At 38.7% G+C, this 15,807-nt stretch overlaps 1 protein-coding gene across 1 annotated transcript; it reads left to right on the top strand.

Annotated features, from left to right (window-relative positions):
- Positions 1 to 253: 253 nt before the first annotated feature.
- On the top strand, positions 254 to 10,170 carry LOC109469051 (beta-1,4 N-acetylgalactosaminyltransferase 1-like). The gene is made up of 8 exons (XM_019767436.1): positions 254 to 374; positions 1,058 to 1,164; positions 2,245 to 2,285; positions 2,551 to 2,734; positions 7,944 to 8,030; positions 8,482 to 8,669; positions 8,973 to 9,113; positions 9,982 to 10,170. The coding sequence occupies exons 1-8, from the start codon at positions 256 to 258 to the stop codon at positions 10,168 to 10,170; spliced, it is 1,056 nt and encodes a 351-aa protein (XP_019622995.1). The 5' UTR covers positions 254 to 255.
- Positions 10,171 to 15,807: the final 5,637 nt, after the last annotated feature.

Raw genomic sequence — 15,807 nt, 5'->3', positions numbered from 1 at the left:
GCTCAACCGGGACGGGGGGCGCTATCGACTTTAGACAGCCTTGGACCCTTTGCTGAGGTCACACGTGGGAAAAATCACGTGTCCACAGAATTTGGGTCAGATACCTGAAGAAGACTGAGTGATTCAGTCAAAAATTCCGCTGAGTCAAATTTTGAGATGGAGAACAATTTCAATTCTTCATAATAAAGGTAAATTATACCATAGCAACTTTACGCATAGATAGAATTGTGTTATTGTTTTTTTAGTAGCAAAAGGATGAGCTGCAACTGTTCCGATGAAGGGGCAACTATCTTAAACTTCCAGGCTTTTGAGTTCAATGAGCTGAAGAAAGTAGAAGGCCAAAGGAAAGCAGAACTACAAAAATTCAAAGACAGGTTCACACTGTTTCATAATGTCTTATCTTTCCTTATAACCTACTAAATTCATATTGGCATTTCTAATGCACCTGACTTTTTTTAGCCTGTCTGTTTGTATGTCTGTATATCAGGTTTGCAGGGTAATGGGATATATACATGTTGAAGGCTGTCTTCCTGAGAATCAGTAAGTTATAGAAAATCATTGTACAGAATAATTATTCGTTGTACTTATTATTGTTTGGTGTGGTTCTTTAAATCTACTTCATTTTATAAAAAAAGAATATTTGAATTTGTGACAAGCGTATAGTTAAGGGAAATTCACACAATTAAAAGAAATGGTGTGAAAAAGCTATAGGCTAATAATGGTATATGCTGATAGCTTACATTTAAACTTAATGCAAACATCATTTTACATAACTTATTTAAATCAAGACCTTTATCCTATTACATATATGGAAATTGCCTTTTTTGTTTATATATGGCTGCTATTGGGTGGATAATCCATTTAAAACGAAGAAAGAATGTGCCAACTCAGTCAAAAGTTGAATTCTTAATTCGACAGTCGTAAATTGTAATTTGAAGATATGATGTTGTGGAACTCACATTTCCTGCTATATTGGTCATAGTCACTGTGTCCTTCATATTGAACACCGTAGGCTCCTTATAATTAAATCACCTATTGATATCATTGATTTTGATAGAAAGGAGTCTTCCAAAGAGATCTTGTTGATCGTGAACGGATCCGTTCCTCTCAGTTATCCAGCACAAGGAATGGTCGTTGCCCCAGAAGAATGGGAAAATATTCCAGGTAATCTAAATGTCTATTTTGAAGGTTTTCTTTTCATATGGATTTTTAGTTACATTATGACAAAGATTCAATAGATGTATTAAATACGCACGTTCCCAAACAACTTATAGGGAATGTGTTATATTAATATCGGCCATACAACGTAAAGAACATTTATCATTTAAAATGTATCTACAGTATTTAAAAACACAGTCTCTTACAATTAAAAACTGCATTTAGCTGCTTCCTGGACTCTGCAACCCCGACCTAGGCCGAGGCTGTCGAAAAGATTGCCTGTATTTTTTTCAGTCAGATACAAACAAGAAAAAAAACTACTTAGACGTTGGGCAGGCTGAAAGAAAATTTCTAACAAATACATTTTTATGCAGTCGCTTGCTTTTTGACTCACCGTACGTTTTTAGCGACAAATCTTATCGTATGGGGTCAAACCGGTCTTATAATGTTTTGCACGAATGCAGGTTTCTGTTGGTATGTATAATTCTGTAAGGGACAGTTTGACATAATAAGTTTTGAATTTCCACAGGCAACAACGTCAAAGGTAACAACCTTAGAGTTTCCTGATTTAACATGTTGAGGTCATTCAAATTACAACATAAAACTAGAGCAAATATATTACCTACAAGAAATATTAAGGGCAACAAAAGACTCACAGTTTTGGCCTTACTGGACCACGCATAAACTTTGTAGGATACACATGTAGCTCAATCAACAATGAGCCTAGTTTAGTAGAAACATATGGGAAGTTATACGGCATATATACAACTAAACTCACAGAAGGAATTTTAAAATGATACATACTTATAAACGCCTTGGTACGTTTTGATCTCATACAGTGGTTTAAATGTTACAAACATGTTATTAACAAATGATACCAAAATCAAACCGTTAGTTCTTTGAATGTGCATTAAAATGATTTCAAATAATTTGACAAGTTATCAGGAAGATACGCATCACGAATAGAAAATGCTTTGCTATAATGCATTACTTTTTTTAAAAAAAATGCAGTAATGAGCAATTAATGCAAATAATGTATAACTCATCTTTGAATCTATATTTTTATTTCAAATTATCCTTACACAGGTCTTAAAGTTGTGGATAACATTCTACTTGAAGACTACAAGGTAGATCCGCAACCCCCTAACGTCGGATTTATATATTATTAAATTGACAGGTGGATTTGCTAACACAGCTCATACAGTTCTTGTGAACCTACTTCCGATGGTTATGCCAATAATTTGATGTTTTCCTGTTCATGTAGGATAGTCACGAGTTACGAGAAGAAACACGACAATTTCTGAAAAATATTATCCAACTTTGTAGTCCATATACGTTTGACAACACATTCAGTTTTTAATGATCATAGTTGTCTCTATTTACGTTATCAAGGTACAACTTTCGTCATGTAAATTGGGGGTACTTAACATCCGTGCGACAGTGCCTGGGGTTAACGTTGAAGGCCTGGGTACTACTTTACTGACCATGAGCAGCAGGTCTCTGGCCCATCTCAACCGGCAGCTGGAGTTTGTGGTGTACGTTAACACCGTGTTTGACATAGACGCCAGGGATTATGGTAAGTATAATATGTGAATTAATGTTAACATCACAACAACATTAACCCTATCTAAACCGGGCTTTTTGGGGGGTGGGTGGGTGTGCGTGGGGCTGGGACCGTGGGGGGTCATTCTGCCCCCCCCCCCCGTCATGATTGTTATATCATATGGCCATTAAATGTTTGGTGATGGTGTGCCAAATAAATAATACAAATAATTCAATATTGTTTTCACGTAATATGACCTTATTATGACGTCAATAATGTGATTTTATATTATTGATAATGTAAATTTTGAAAAAGTTTTTTTTTCAACATAAAGCCTAAAAATATACTAAAGACACTATAAGCCAAAAAATACACTAAATACGTTCATTTTAAACCTTGTTCTTTTTTTGGAAAAAAGAAATTTGAAGTAGTAATGGAATTTTACCTGTATAAAGGGCAAGCCCAGTATAGGGCTTTCCCATGTCAAGATACCGGAATTATGTCAAAAGAACTTGGTCAATTTTTTTTGCCATTTATCTGAGTTTTACCTTTTAGACCTTGAAATCACATATTGGTAATGAAGTCCAACCTCCAAGTCTCCATTTACCAAAAATGAAAAGAAATCCAACGCCTTGGAACCATGCGATAATTTTACCCGAACATTGACCCCCCCCCTCAAGCCCTCTGGACAGCTGATGACTGCATGTAAACCTATATCTTCTTCAGCGACCCAAACAACACAAACATGGCTGCAGGTCTGTTTTTTCAATACCAACGACAACAACAAAAACTAAAACCCTTATCTATAACATCCAAGTCCAAAACAACACCATTCCCCACAAAAAAGGCCTCTTTACGTTCTACGTTCCACTGACATCTAAACCTGGGCCCTCTGCGCCATGCCTATTACTGACCTCAGCCCTATACCTGAAAAAGGTCTGCCATCTTGAAGTTTGACCAATGACTTAATGAAAGTAGCATTAATCTTTAGACTTTTTATTGAGAAATTACATGAATTTACATTATATGCATTTGACCTTAGAAAGCAAGTTTAACTTGACATAAAACTCGTAAAAGCATATTGTTGAGACAAAAAGTTTGGCAAAAAGCCAGTGAGGAACCAGTTGCCATGGCCACAAAAAATTGTTACCAAGTATAAGGAACGAAAAGTCATGAAGCTTGATGGTTTTAAATTTAACTGGAGTTCGTAGGTCTAAAGCCTTCGACAGTGTGGTATTCTTTTGGTGCGTGTTGTGTGTGTGTATTGTGTAGGTTTTTTGAAGATGATTATCGTAGTTATAGTGGCCGGAGAGTCCTTTTGTGAACGAAGCAACATGCTATTTCCCAAGCCTGTACCATGTATTTCTACGAAAATACGGATGGTAGAATTCGGCAAAAAAGGAGAGAGAATTGGCCTGGGGAGTTTGGCCGCGAAAGGTTGTTTTCCTCCCTCCGATTCGCGGTGATCCAAACTTGAAAACGGCACAAACTCCTTCAACTAAATTATTATTCTATACAGCCAGCGTTGTTGAAGCGTGCAATGTCCAATATACGTTGAAAACAATTGCACTATAAAATGGCCAAATGTTGTGATGGTATGTGGTATGTAAGATAAATGGGTTCCTCCCGTGAGTCGCAAATTTTATCTCTAGCGGGCTAACTCCCTTTAGCGGCATACTATTCCCTTTACTTTGACCATTTTCTACTATTTTTCCAGTGATCCATGGTGCCTGGACCTGGTCATTGCGTACAGTATAACAACTTTGTTCCCGAATTAGGGTAAGGTTAGGGTAAGGGGTTAGGGCAACCGAACGTACCAGAAGGTTAAGTATGGTGTCGTTTGAGAGGTTATGGTCTCAGTATTAATGGTCCGCAAACCGTTTCAATTTATCATCTTTGGTTTGAGATCTTTTAGCGTTTGAAGTTTTAAGGGCTGCCTTAAAGTAGGGTTAGGGTTAGGGCAACCGAAGGTACCAGAAGGTCAAGTTTGGTGTCATTTGAAAGGTAATGGTCTCAGTATTATAGGACCGCAAACCGTTTACACTGATCATTTTTGGTATTACATTTAAAAGGGTTTGAAATTTTAAGGACCGCCTTAAGGTAGGGTTAGGGTTAGGGCAACCAAAGGTACCAGAAGATCAAGTTTGGTGTCGTTTGAAAGGTAATGACCCAAGTATTAAAGGCCCGCAAACCGTTTCCATTAATCATCTTTGGTTTGGGATTTATAACCGTTTAAAGTTTTAATGGCCGCCTTAAGGTAGTGTTAGGGTTAGGGCAAACGAAGATACCAGAAGGTCAAGTTTGGTGTCGTTTGAAAGGTAATGGCCCAAGTATTATAGGATCACAAACCGTTTCTATTTATCAGCTTTGGTTTAGGATTTATAAGCGTTTGAAATTTTAGGGGCCTCCTTAAGGTAGGGTTAGTGTTAGGGCAACCGAAGGAACGAGAAGGTCACGTTTGGTGTCGTTTGAAAGGTAATGGTCTAAGTATTAAAGGTCTGCAAACCGTTTTCATTTATCATCAATGGTTTAGGATTTATAAGCGTTTCAAGTATTAAGGGCCGCCTTGAGGTAGGGTTAGGGCAAACGAAGGTACCAGAAGGTCACGTTTGGTGTCGTTTGAAAGGTAATGGTCTAAGTATTAAAGGTCTGCAAACCGTTTGCATTTATCATCAATGGTTTAGGATTTATAAGCGTTTGAAGTTTTAAGGGATGCCTTAAGGTAGGGGTAGGGTAAGGGCAACCGAAGGTAACAGAAGGTCAACTTTGGTGCCGTTTCAAAGGTATTGACCCAATGATTAAAGGTCGCAAACCGTTTCAATTTATCATATTTAGTTTAGGATTTATAAGCGTTTGAAGTTTTAAGGACCACCTTAAGGTAGGGTTAGGGTTAGGGCAACCGAAGGTACCAGAAGGTAAAATTTGGTGTCGTTTGAAAGGTAATGGTCTCAGTATGAAAGGTCCGCAAACCGTTTGCATTATTAGCTTTGGTTTAGGATTTATAAGCGTTTGAAATTTTAAGGACCTCCTTAAGGTAGGGTTAGGGCTGGGGCAACCAAAGGTAACAGAAGGTTAACTTTGGTGTCGTTTGAAAGAAATTGACCCAATTTTTAAAGGTCCGCAAACCGTTTGCCATTATCAGCTTTGGTTTGGGATTTGTAAGCGTTTGAAGTTTTAAGGGCCTTCTTAAGGTAGGGTTAGGGCTGGGGCAACCGAAGGTACCAGAAGGTTAACTTTGGTGTCGTTTGAAAAGAATTGACCCAATTATTAAAGGTCCGCAAACCGTTTGCCATTATCAGCTTTGGTTTGGGATTTATAACCGTTTGAAATTTTAAGGGCTGCCTTAAGATAGGGTTAGGGTTAGGGCAACCGAAGGTAACAGAAAGTTAAGTTTGGTTTCGTTTGAAAGGTAATGGTCTTAGTATTAAAGGTCCGCAAACCGTTTCCATTTATCATATTTGGTTTTGGATTTATAAGCGTTTAAAATTTTAAGGGCCTCCTTAAGGTAGGGTTAGGGTTAGGGCAACCGAAGGCACCAGAAGGTCAACTTTGGTGTCGTTCGGAAGGAATTGACCCAATGATTAAAGGTCCGCAAACCGTTTGCATTTATCATCATTGGTTTGGGATTTATAAGCGTTTGAAGCTTTAAGGGCCGCCTAAGGTAGGGTTAGGGTTAGGGCAACCAAAGGTACCAGAAGGTCAAGTTTGGTGTCATTTGAAAGGTAATGGCCCAAGTATTAAACTTCCGCAAACCGTTTCCATTTGTCATATTTGGTTTGGGATTTATAAGCGTTTGAAGTTTTAAGGGCCTCCTTAAGGTAGGTTTAGGGTTAGGGCTACCGACGGTACCAGAATGTCAAGTTTGGTGTCGTTTGAAAGGTAATAGCCCAAGTATTAAACGTCCGCAAACCGTTTTAATTTATCATATTTTTGGGGGGATTTATAAGCGTTTGAAGTTTTAAGGGCTGCCTTAAGGTAGGGTTAGGGTTAGGGCAACCGAAGGTACCAGAAGGTTAAGTTTGGTGTCGTTTGAAAGGTAATGGTCCAAGTATTAAAGTTCTGCAAACCGTTTGCATTTTTCAATGATGGTTTGGTATTTATAAGCGTTTAAAGTTTTAAGGGCCGCCTTAAGGTAGCAGACTGAAGGTACCAGAAGATCAAGTTTGGTATCGTTTTAAAGGCAATGGCCTCAGTATCGAAGGGCCGCAAACCGTTTATCATCTTTGGTTTGGGATTTATAGGCGTTATAAGTTTTAAGGGTCGCCTTAAAACACATTCCAGATGTTTACACTGGGGGCCACAGTGCTCTTAATTTAGCGATTGTTAAGCACGCCCCTGCTGGGGAATGTTTAAAGAAAATGTTTTTGGAAGAAAGCCACTGTTGACAGTTTCCTGTCTGTAACTTGTTGTTTTAACCTAGATATAAAACCAGACCAAGACTTCGCCTGCCCTTAAAATGTTCAATCACCAAAAGCCCACTACAGTAACGTACGGACCTCCCACGACGACCTTTTCTGAACTTGATCTTCCTATCGTCAACGGTAACTTGCTCACAAAAAATTGTGAACATCCATTTGCGACTTCACGAATTATCCTGCTAACAACAATAACGACCAACACAAAAGGTCTAATTTAATGACGTGGGAACCCCCAACGAGGCCCATTTCCGAACTTGACCTTCGTATTCTCAACGGTAACTTGCCAACTAAAAATCATAGACAAATCATTTAAGGATTCCCGAGTTATCTGGAGTACAACAAAAAACGCAAACACAAAAAGTCAGCCTTAGTCATATAAGAACCCCCCACGAAGTCCATTTTTGGCCTTGGCAATGCCCATCACTAGGACAACCTGCCCACCAAAAATCGTAAACCTCGGACCATGCCTTCAAAATGTATCGTGCATAATCTGCCATACAGTGCCAAAACGATTTCAGAGCCTTCTTGTCGAAGGCAATATGCTATAACAGACTATTTCCAAACAATGTATATGTCATGATGCCAGGAATTACTTTGTGTAAAATGTCTCTAAATTGTTTAAAGTTATTAACATATGAGTGGGTTGACCTCTCGACTTCTGGTTTTAAAAGTATTAACAGCAGATATTACTAATATATACCAGACTATGTATTACGAGAATATACAATGGACACATTTGATGTACATGTACCTGGATATCCATGCTAAATTTCATTTTAAAAGTGTACAAAGTTTAATGGGAAACGTAATATTTTGTTTTCTAGTGCACTTTGTTTATCTTCAGCATGAAGCGATTATCCCTGTCATGGTTCGTGTAAGGAAGCCACCAATTCTTTACAAACCAGGACCAGGTACGAACTGAAAATGCTTCGTAATAAGTGATAGACACGCTGATGTGTTATCCTGAGAAACGCACCAAACATCGGTATGGTGCTTACTTCAAAATGACAATTCACAAATCCTTAAAGGCATCCTTAATGGCGAAGCACCCTATAAATTTAGGGCGGAAAAAATCGACTGTCTTAGCACATTTCGTCAAACAGCTTAGAGACACATTTCTTGATTGCTTGCGTACAAAATACGATACAAAACAAGCATCAGTATATCGTCAGCAACATAACATTTTAGTCTAATATATGTCAGTGACGCAACATACTTAATCACAAGAACCGAAAATTGACTTCAGTTTTTTTTAGTTTTGTCGCTCCAAAATTACACCAGATGATTATTGAATATTCAGCCCATAGATCACCGCTCATTACACCCTCAACTCTAATAGAGCATTTGTTTGTCTTTTTTCAGCAAATGACATAAATGACAAGGTTACAATTATCACAAAGACCTTCCTGAGGTATTTGTCAGTTAGACTTCTCCTTCACAGCATCCAAAAATACTACCCCAAGATGCGGATAGTTGTAGCAGATGACAGCAGACCTATCGAGGACCTACAGTCTGAACATGTAGATCATTATGTCATGCCTTTTGCATCGGTAAGTATCTGAACATGTAATAACTTGACTTTAAATTCCCAAGGCATTTTAAAAACTGCAAATATAAATATTTACCCATACATATAAAATGCTGCTTTTAGTGGCCTTCAGTATTTTCTCATACTAGTATATGTTAAATATCTTAAAATTTAGTGAATTACCCCTAAACTATATCCGTGTAAAATGATGGCAGGTACGCCGGCAAGACTACGGCCATGCACTGACTTTTTTCAACAGTATTTAGATATATGGGAATTAAGTGTTGTCTGTTCGTACAATCAATGTAATTGATTTTGTATACAGGGCTGGTTTGGTGGTAAAAACTTGGCAGTTTCCCAGGTGACCACACCTTACCTGTTGTGGCTGGATGATGACTTCGTCTTTTATGAAGAAACAAAACTAGAGGTAATGGTGGAAGTCCTCGACAACAGCAACTTGGACTTGGTAAGATTTGTAAATTTTGCCTCTAACATTACAGCAACCATACGCCTGAACCTCTGCCCACCTTCATATGACACCTTCATATTTGACATTTGTGACAAACGATCAAGTCGCCAAAATTAGCCAGATCTCCCAGCCTTTGCTAAGTGAGCGCTTAAAGATCTCTAAGGTAGCGGCGTGACTTTTGCTTATTTGTTTATTTAAATTTTTAACATGGTGAAAGGGAGTGCAAAACAACTACTCACGCACATTTTCAGGTTGCTCTTTGCGTACTAAAACAAGACAACAGAATATAAATATCAAAGTCAAAAATATATATGAAAAATATACAAAACAGACAGTAATGTATATAAGTTGAAAAGAATCCAAACTGTAATCTATCAAAGGATAAATCATGTTAGAACACGAAATTTAGGCGACGTAAGAACGACACATTTTCAAGTGTCATTTAATGTTCGCAACGTTTACGCGGTAGTCGTTAAGTTTGAATTAGCAAACACAGTAGCTGAACCGGTCACAAAGCAAACTCCTTCCACTTTAACCATTGTGCGACCATTAAGCGATCACAATTGGATTCGTTTAGCAAATAGATCTATCTATGGGAAATTATCAGCAAAATTGCCTGAAGGAGAAAAAATCACCGTATTTTTAAGTGAAATTCATTAATTAAGCAAATATAGCATATTTCACTGGGGTGACACACTGCACTGGTAATGGTGTGATCGTAATAATTATAACCCAGGGCCTAACCGGCTATTTTGTGGCAACGAAAAGTAATTACTTCAACAAAACAAAATAAAAAATACACATGTCCAGCTAGAACCTAGTTGGAAATTTGATCATGTCAATCTGTTTATTTTTACTTTCTTAGGTTTCCGGCTCAATTGGAAAAGAGAGCCTAGTTGTCACCAAGGTAGTACTGGTTCCAGGAGAAAAGCATGATGATGGCGCTTGCATCTTATACAAGACAGACCAGAATTATGGCAAAGTTCCCGGATTTCCTGACTGCTATCTTACAACTAAGGTGACCAACTTGTTACTGCAAAAAAATAACCGTTAATTAATTGCGTGTTCATATGTTAGGCTCATAATTTTTTTTATTGGCAGATTTTGCAGAGCCACCCTAGTCGAACTTAAAATGCCCGTGTCACTTTTAATTAAGCTAATAAATACCATATTTGCAAAAAAAATTAAGGCTGCTCTAATACCACAGTTGCAAATTGCAGGAATGGTGTATTTGTCATGTTGGTAAGTAATGGGGGATAAAGCTAGACAAAGCACGCAAACCAGGGCTTCTTTTGTATCATATATGTGAAAATTCTACACAAGCGTACTATGAAATTTTCAAACTAGAGACAACTTGTGATTGATGCAAATGCTTGAAGGCTTACATCATTTGGCAAATGTATAAGGTCATTGAATTCTTGTTGAGCAAAAACGTTCTGATTTATTCTTAGTCTATCAACAAAGGTAACACTTGTTTTTATGGCACAGAATTTTACCTGGAAGGATTGGGAAAGCTCCGGATGGCTGCTTGCAAAGGGGTTGATATCCACCACAACCAAACAAGGAATGCAGAGTACTTGAAATACCGATACGGCGGAGACATTAACAACTACAATGAGTTCATAAGAAGTATAACGTACTTCAGGAACAACGCAGACTGTTGGCATAATTAGTGTGAGATGAAATGTAAAGGATCATATCATCCTGGCTTTCCAGTAAAGTGAAACGTCACAATTTTAGCGAACACGCTTTATTAGCATTAGGAGCGCGTTTGCGAAGGGACCAAATCTGTATATTGTAAAGACATAGCATATTATAAGCTGACTGGGTTCATACTTTTCACATCGATAGAACTTGAGCCACAAATTCTAAAAATATTCCTTGTCCACATAAATAACATCTTGTAAATGATCTTACTTCCCTCCCATTCATCCGACAACGGTTCTCTCCTACATATTGGGGACAACCCCTTGATTCCGCCGTCTGTTTAATCAAAATCTGACTTGTCTAAAATACATTAAAGGGCCATTTAGTAGATCAAGATATTTTGTGCCTCCGTACAATAGGGCATAAAGTAAAGTGTCGTTTATTCATATTTTGACCACACACATACAACTTTTCGTGTCCCAATGCCCCCACACGCGAGCAGTCCCCGCCTCTGCGTACATAACAAGATAACTCACGGCTGATTTGTGGTTAGACTTCTGTGAAGGAAGCTCTGAGTACAAAACAATTCAATTCATTGGTTGGCGTCACGGGTTCAGTATAGTACAGAGCTCTGTGGATATCAAGTTAATTTAATGTGACTATTGGGCTCTACAGCCAGAACTCTGTCACAAATAAAAATCTCACCAAATCATATTTGGAGCTCTGCAGTGCGATCAGTTTCGTATAGAGCTATGTAGATATCAAGTTAATTCAATATTAATGTAATAAGCACTTCTAAATGTTGTCACCTTTAGACACCCTGTGGGCCTTAAAGTGCACTTTTCGTAGACAAATTTGGAATCTATACATTCAGCAGTGATAACTCTACAACACTGCAGTATGGCCTCTGGTACAACTATTATAGTAACAAAGATTTCTATTAATAATATATTCCAAATTTTGACAAAGATGACAGGATTGGGATATTCATGAACACATAGCTCAATACTGCAAACCTTTATCACAAAGGCCACACTACTATCTTTTTGTAAATTTTGCATACTTTCCAAAGAGGTATTTTTTACCCAAAAGAGCACAAAATGAGGGCCACAACTTAAGATGTCAAAAATGTAACTTTTGCCTTCACTACACAAGAAATCTGATCACTTTGTTGGGATTAGTGAACAATGCAGCTAATCAACTTGTTTACATAGCACCTTGATAGCAGGGGAGCAGACTACCAGAGGAAACAATAGGCAGTTCACGACTTGTTCACACCTCTACCTGGCACTACCTGGTATAAAATGTGCCAGACAGCTTGGCTTTGGTTTACAAACAATGAACATCCTTTTGAGTTTGCATAAGAAAGTTTTTAAAGCACTAGGCTCCAAATAACAGACTGAACATACATTACGCAATGTTTCACCTTAGTAAGATTCATAATCCAGATTAGCACTGTACATTAATTTTAAGAACAACAAAAACAGGAGTGGTATCAATTTGAGATTGTCTCCCTAGCTTGTTTTTTTTTACACAATAGTATGGCTTTTCAAGCCGTCCTGTGAAAAATCATTTATACCTGATTGACAGAGCTTTGGTCCGAAAACTGTTACATTTGAATTAAATTATTATAAGCGTTATAACATTTACGTCCGGTACACTTCTGCCTGATTTGCGAAAGTAAGTTTTTGTAATCTAGTAGAAGTTTGACAACACTATTCTGTAACAATGGCCTTGAGTTAGTTTAGATATTAAAAAAAATCTCCACAACCCTTCCGGCGTGTGATTGAAAAAAGTGGATCTACCAAACTTTACGTTATTCCTTGGTTGTGAATCAAGTTAGAAATTATTTTCTTGACACGGGATTTGGAGAATCACTGCAATACACATACAGCATTTGTGTTCCAGACAGCCATGTCTGAACACCATTCACAGTCCACAGGGTGCCAGGTATCACCTCACCTGGACTTGCGGCTTCCCCCCTGAAAAGTTTTCACACTAGGCGGAGACGGGGCACTTATGAAACAATAGGGAAAATCTGAAAAATTCCCTGTCAAAGGTGGTATCCATGTGTTGCTAAGGCGGACGACGCCAACTTCGCTGGGGGTCTTGAAATGGTCCGCGCGGACCCCAGAACAGTTTTTGCTAATTTTTTGAAATTATCAACATGCTACCAGCTCAATTGTTTTGCAAACTGATGTGGGAACCTCTGTGTCCACATCACATACAAACATCATACATTTTGAACTTTTTCTATTTTTTGGTGAAGAAAATAAGACAAAAAGAAATACCCGATTTTTAAACCCATTTCAGACGGAAGGGGCTTTTGAGGCCCAACTTTGATCTCAGATAGCGGCTAAACGGCTTGCACTAGAAGTATCAAATTTGGAAACCTTTCATAAAATGTCTCTGGAAAAAAGTTCATATTAGTTTAATACTAGTAAGTTGATGTTTTTTTGTGTTGCCATGGCAACGGGTTTCTAGCAGGCAGTTATTTTGAAAATAGTAGTAATTTTGGTTTAAACATAAAAATTTTCTCAGTTTTATATTAAATTACACTTCTTTTCCAACATTAATAACATCTTACATAATCAAATATAAGTTAAATCATTTAATATGCATAGAATATGCTAATTTGATGACGTCATTGGCCAAAATCCAATATGGCGGACTATATTATTAGCTCTGACGTCATATGACGTCATAATTACACCAAAGTTAATAAAATTAAATTCTATTACTACACCATTCTCTGAAAACTTGGTAGACATACGATGAGTGCATAAAAACATATATAAACGGAGATAAGGTAATGTATAAGAACGCCAGTGTATCCATTATGATCGAAAGCCGGCTGGGGTCCGCGCGGACCCCAAAAGAAAATCAGATATAATTTTTTTATAGATGGTAGGAACGGAGTTTTCTGCACTGTATTGAGAGACAACTTTGTGGGTGACAATTACCTAAAATTTCTGAAAAAAATCTTTAGAAACAAAAAAGATATTACAGAATATATAGTGCTGGGGTCCGCGCGGACCCCAGGTGTACTGTTTAGGGTTAAAGTGAGCTGTACACAGTATTTTTTTTATCCAGAAAGTATAACATTCACATGATAGACTTTGTTAACTCTTTATTATCAGATGAAACAGAGAAATCGGTTATTTTCGGTAGCGGTAACCCTAACCCTAACGCTCAGACACCTAGCCTTACTTTGCGCGCCTGCGTGTTCAAACAAGCGTAATGTTTTAAAGTTAGCTGTACACTACGCCAAAAAGCAGTTACTCAAGCAACTGGATATGATTTTGAAAACGTCAGACGTTTCAGGACAGTCTGCTATGGGACCGGTGAGGTGAGGTGAGGATTGAAAGCCGAAGTGTAATCGGATGGTCTGCCAAATGTCATCAAGGGACGTACTTGCCTTCACAATCCTGTTTCTTGATACCACCGGACAGAAATTTGCGATTTGTCCCAGCATCAGTTCCAGGGACGCAGCCTTCTGCGGAGCCGTGCGACGATTAGCCTCCGGAACTGCTTCTCCATCGGCGGCGAGGCCTCGGTTTTCCACTCCCGCCGTCTTCTTTCGTCACGTGAATCCATTGGCAAGGAACGGGGAGAAGTTGTGGTCAAGGGATAAGACATACAAAAGGTTTGACCGCCAGTTTTCGAATGTAGTTATGGTCTCCGTTTTGGTGAGAGGCCACTGTTTTGGAGCTCGGTTTGCGGTTGCCATCCCGGCCGTTTTTGGTGCGTTGTCTCGCTTTTAGGGCGTAGAGTCTGGATCCAACCGCTGCTACCACGCAAACGTTGACCCTAAGCGGACGACTCAAGACGGCAATTCAAGTGCATAACCGAGCACGACCTTTAATGCAAAGGTTTCAACCAACAGAACAAGATGGCGGACAGACTCACATGGAGACGTCGCGCATGCGCGGAATAAACAAGCCTAACATAGGGGTGGCGCTGCTTGTTTGAAATTGTGTGCGGCTCTGTACCACATATGCCGTCCATATTTGGTACGGCAGATGTGGTGAAGCCATGCTGCATTTGGTTGCAAATGAGCAAATGTCGGCCGTTCTAGTCTTGGCTTGTATTTTTCCTACTGGCTTTACGAATTAATCGCCTCAGATGGATGTGTGTCAACGAAGTGGAGCTTGATGTCTGTCTAAGTCTCCCCACCCCACTGGGACACTTAACAAGGTTACTTAATGTTTGTATATAGCCAAATTTAAACTACTTGTTGGTTATTACTCCGTGACGGAGGTTTACCTCCTGCAGGAGTAAAGTGGTCAGACGATTTTTCGTGTTTGCAGCTTAAACACAAGGTTCCCTTTGTTTAATCGGCATGTAATTTTATACATCGTTTGCAGGCATGCCCGTGATGATGCACGTGTTTTTTTTTAACCGTAGCTGTTTTCGAGGTCAATGTTATATTTTAGATGCACCCCTACATTTATGAGGCAAATTGGAATGACCTATCGCTTTGAATAGCGGGGCGGGCTGGTTTCCTCCAGACAGACGTTGGGTTGGGTCGGTAATTAGAACCAGTTGCGGGTCGTCTGTTCTTAACGTATGGGGCTGTTTTTGAAATGTGTTCGCAGCTCAAAGTCATAGTTCTCGCCGTTGTATTTCTATATAATTGGGCATGTGGTGAACCATGATGTGCGTGATTTTTTTTTCTTTTAACCGTAAAAGTTTTTTATATTGAAGCAAATGCATATTTCAGAAACCCCCCCATTAAGTAGAAAGGTTCTGGAAGCACGTATTAGGTGTTTTTTGTGTATAATCGTTTGCGTCTGTTGGGATTGTGTTTATGGTTTGCACCTTCCACGATACCTTGTCAAATAAATAATATGCGGCAAATGACATATATTTTTATCAAAGATGACTGTTTAGATTGTCGTGTTGTTGAGCTTATGCACATGTACATGTAATTAAAACATGTAAAACTTCACGAATTGCTTCTTATGGACACCTGTTGTTGTCCCGGACGTAAACTCACGTCACTCGATTATCCACGAGGCAATCTATATCCGGCCACGTCAAC

Source organism: Branchiostoma belcheri, unplaced genomic scaffold, assembly GCF_001625305.1.
Source record: "Branchiostoma belcheri isolate BF01 breed outbred unplaced genomic scaffold, Haploidv18h27 scaffold20, whole genome shotgun sequence".
Lineage (NCBI taxonomy): Eukaryota > Metazoa > Chordata > Leptocardii > Amphioxiformes > Branchiostomatidae > Branchiostoma > Branchiostoma belcheri.
This window is presented reverse-complemented; position numbering and strand designations above follow the sequence as displayed.

What these genes read in the sequence shown, in the direction of transcription:
- LOC109469051 (XM_019767436.1), top strand. Translation starts at nt 256, where the DNA reads ATGAGCTGCAACTGTTCCGATGAAGGGGCAACTATCTTAAACTTCCAG. An exon ending in CTACAAAAATTCAAAGACAG is followed by an intron (nt 375 to 1,057) that starts GTTCACACTGTT and finishes TGATTTTGATAG; the next exon opens with AAAGGAGTCTTCCAAAGAGA. An exon ending in ATGTCATGCCTTTTGCATCG is followed by an intron (nt 8,670 to 8,972) that starts GTAAGTATCTGA and finishes TTTTGTATACAG; the next exon opens with GGCTGGTTTGGTGGTAAAAA.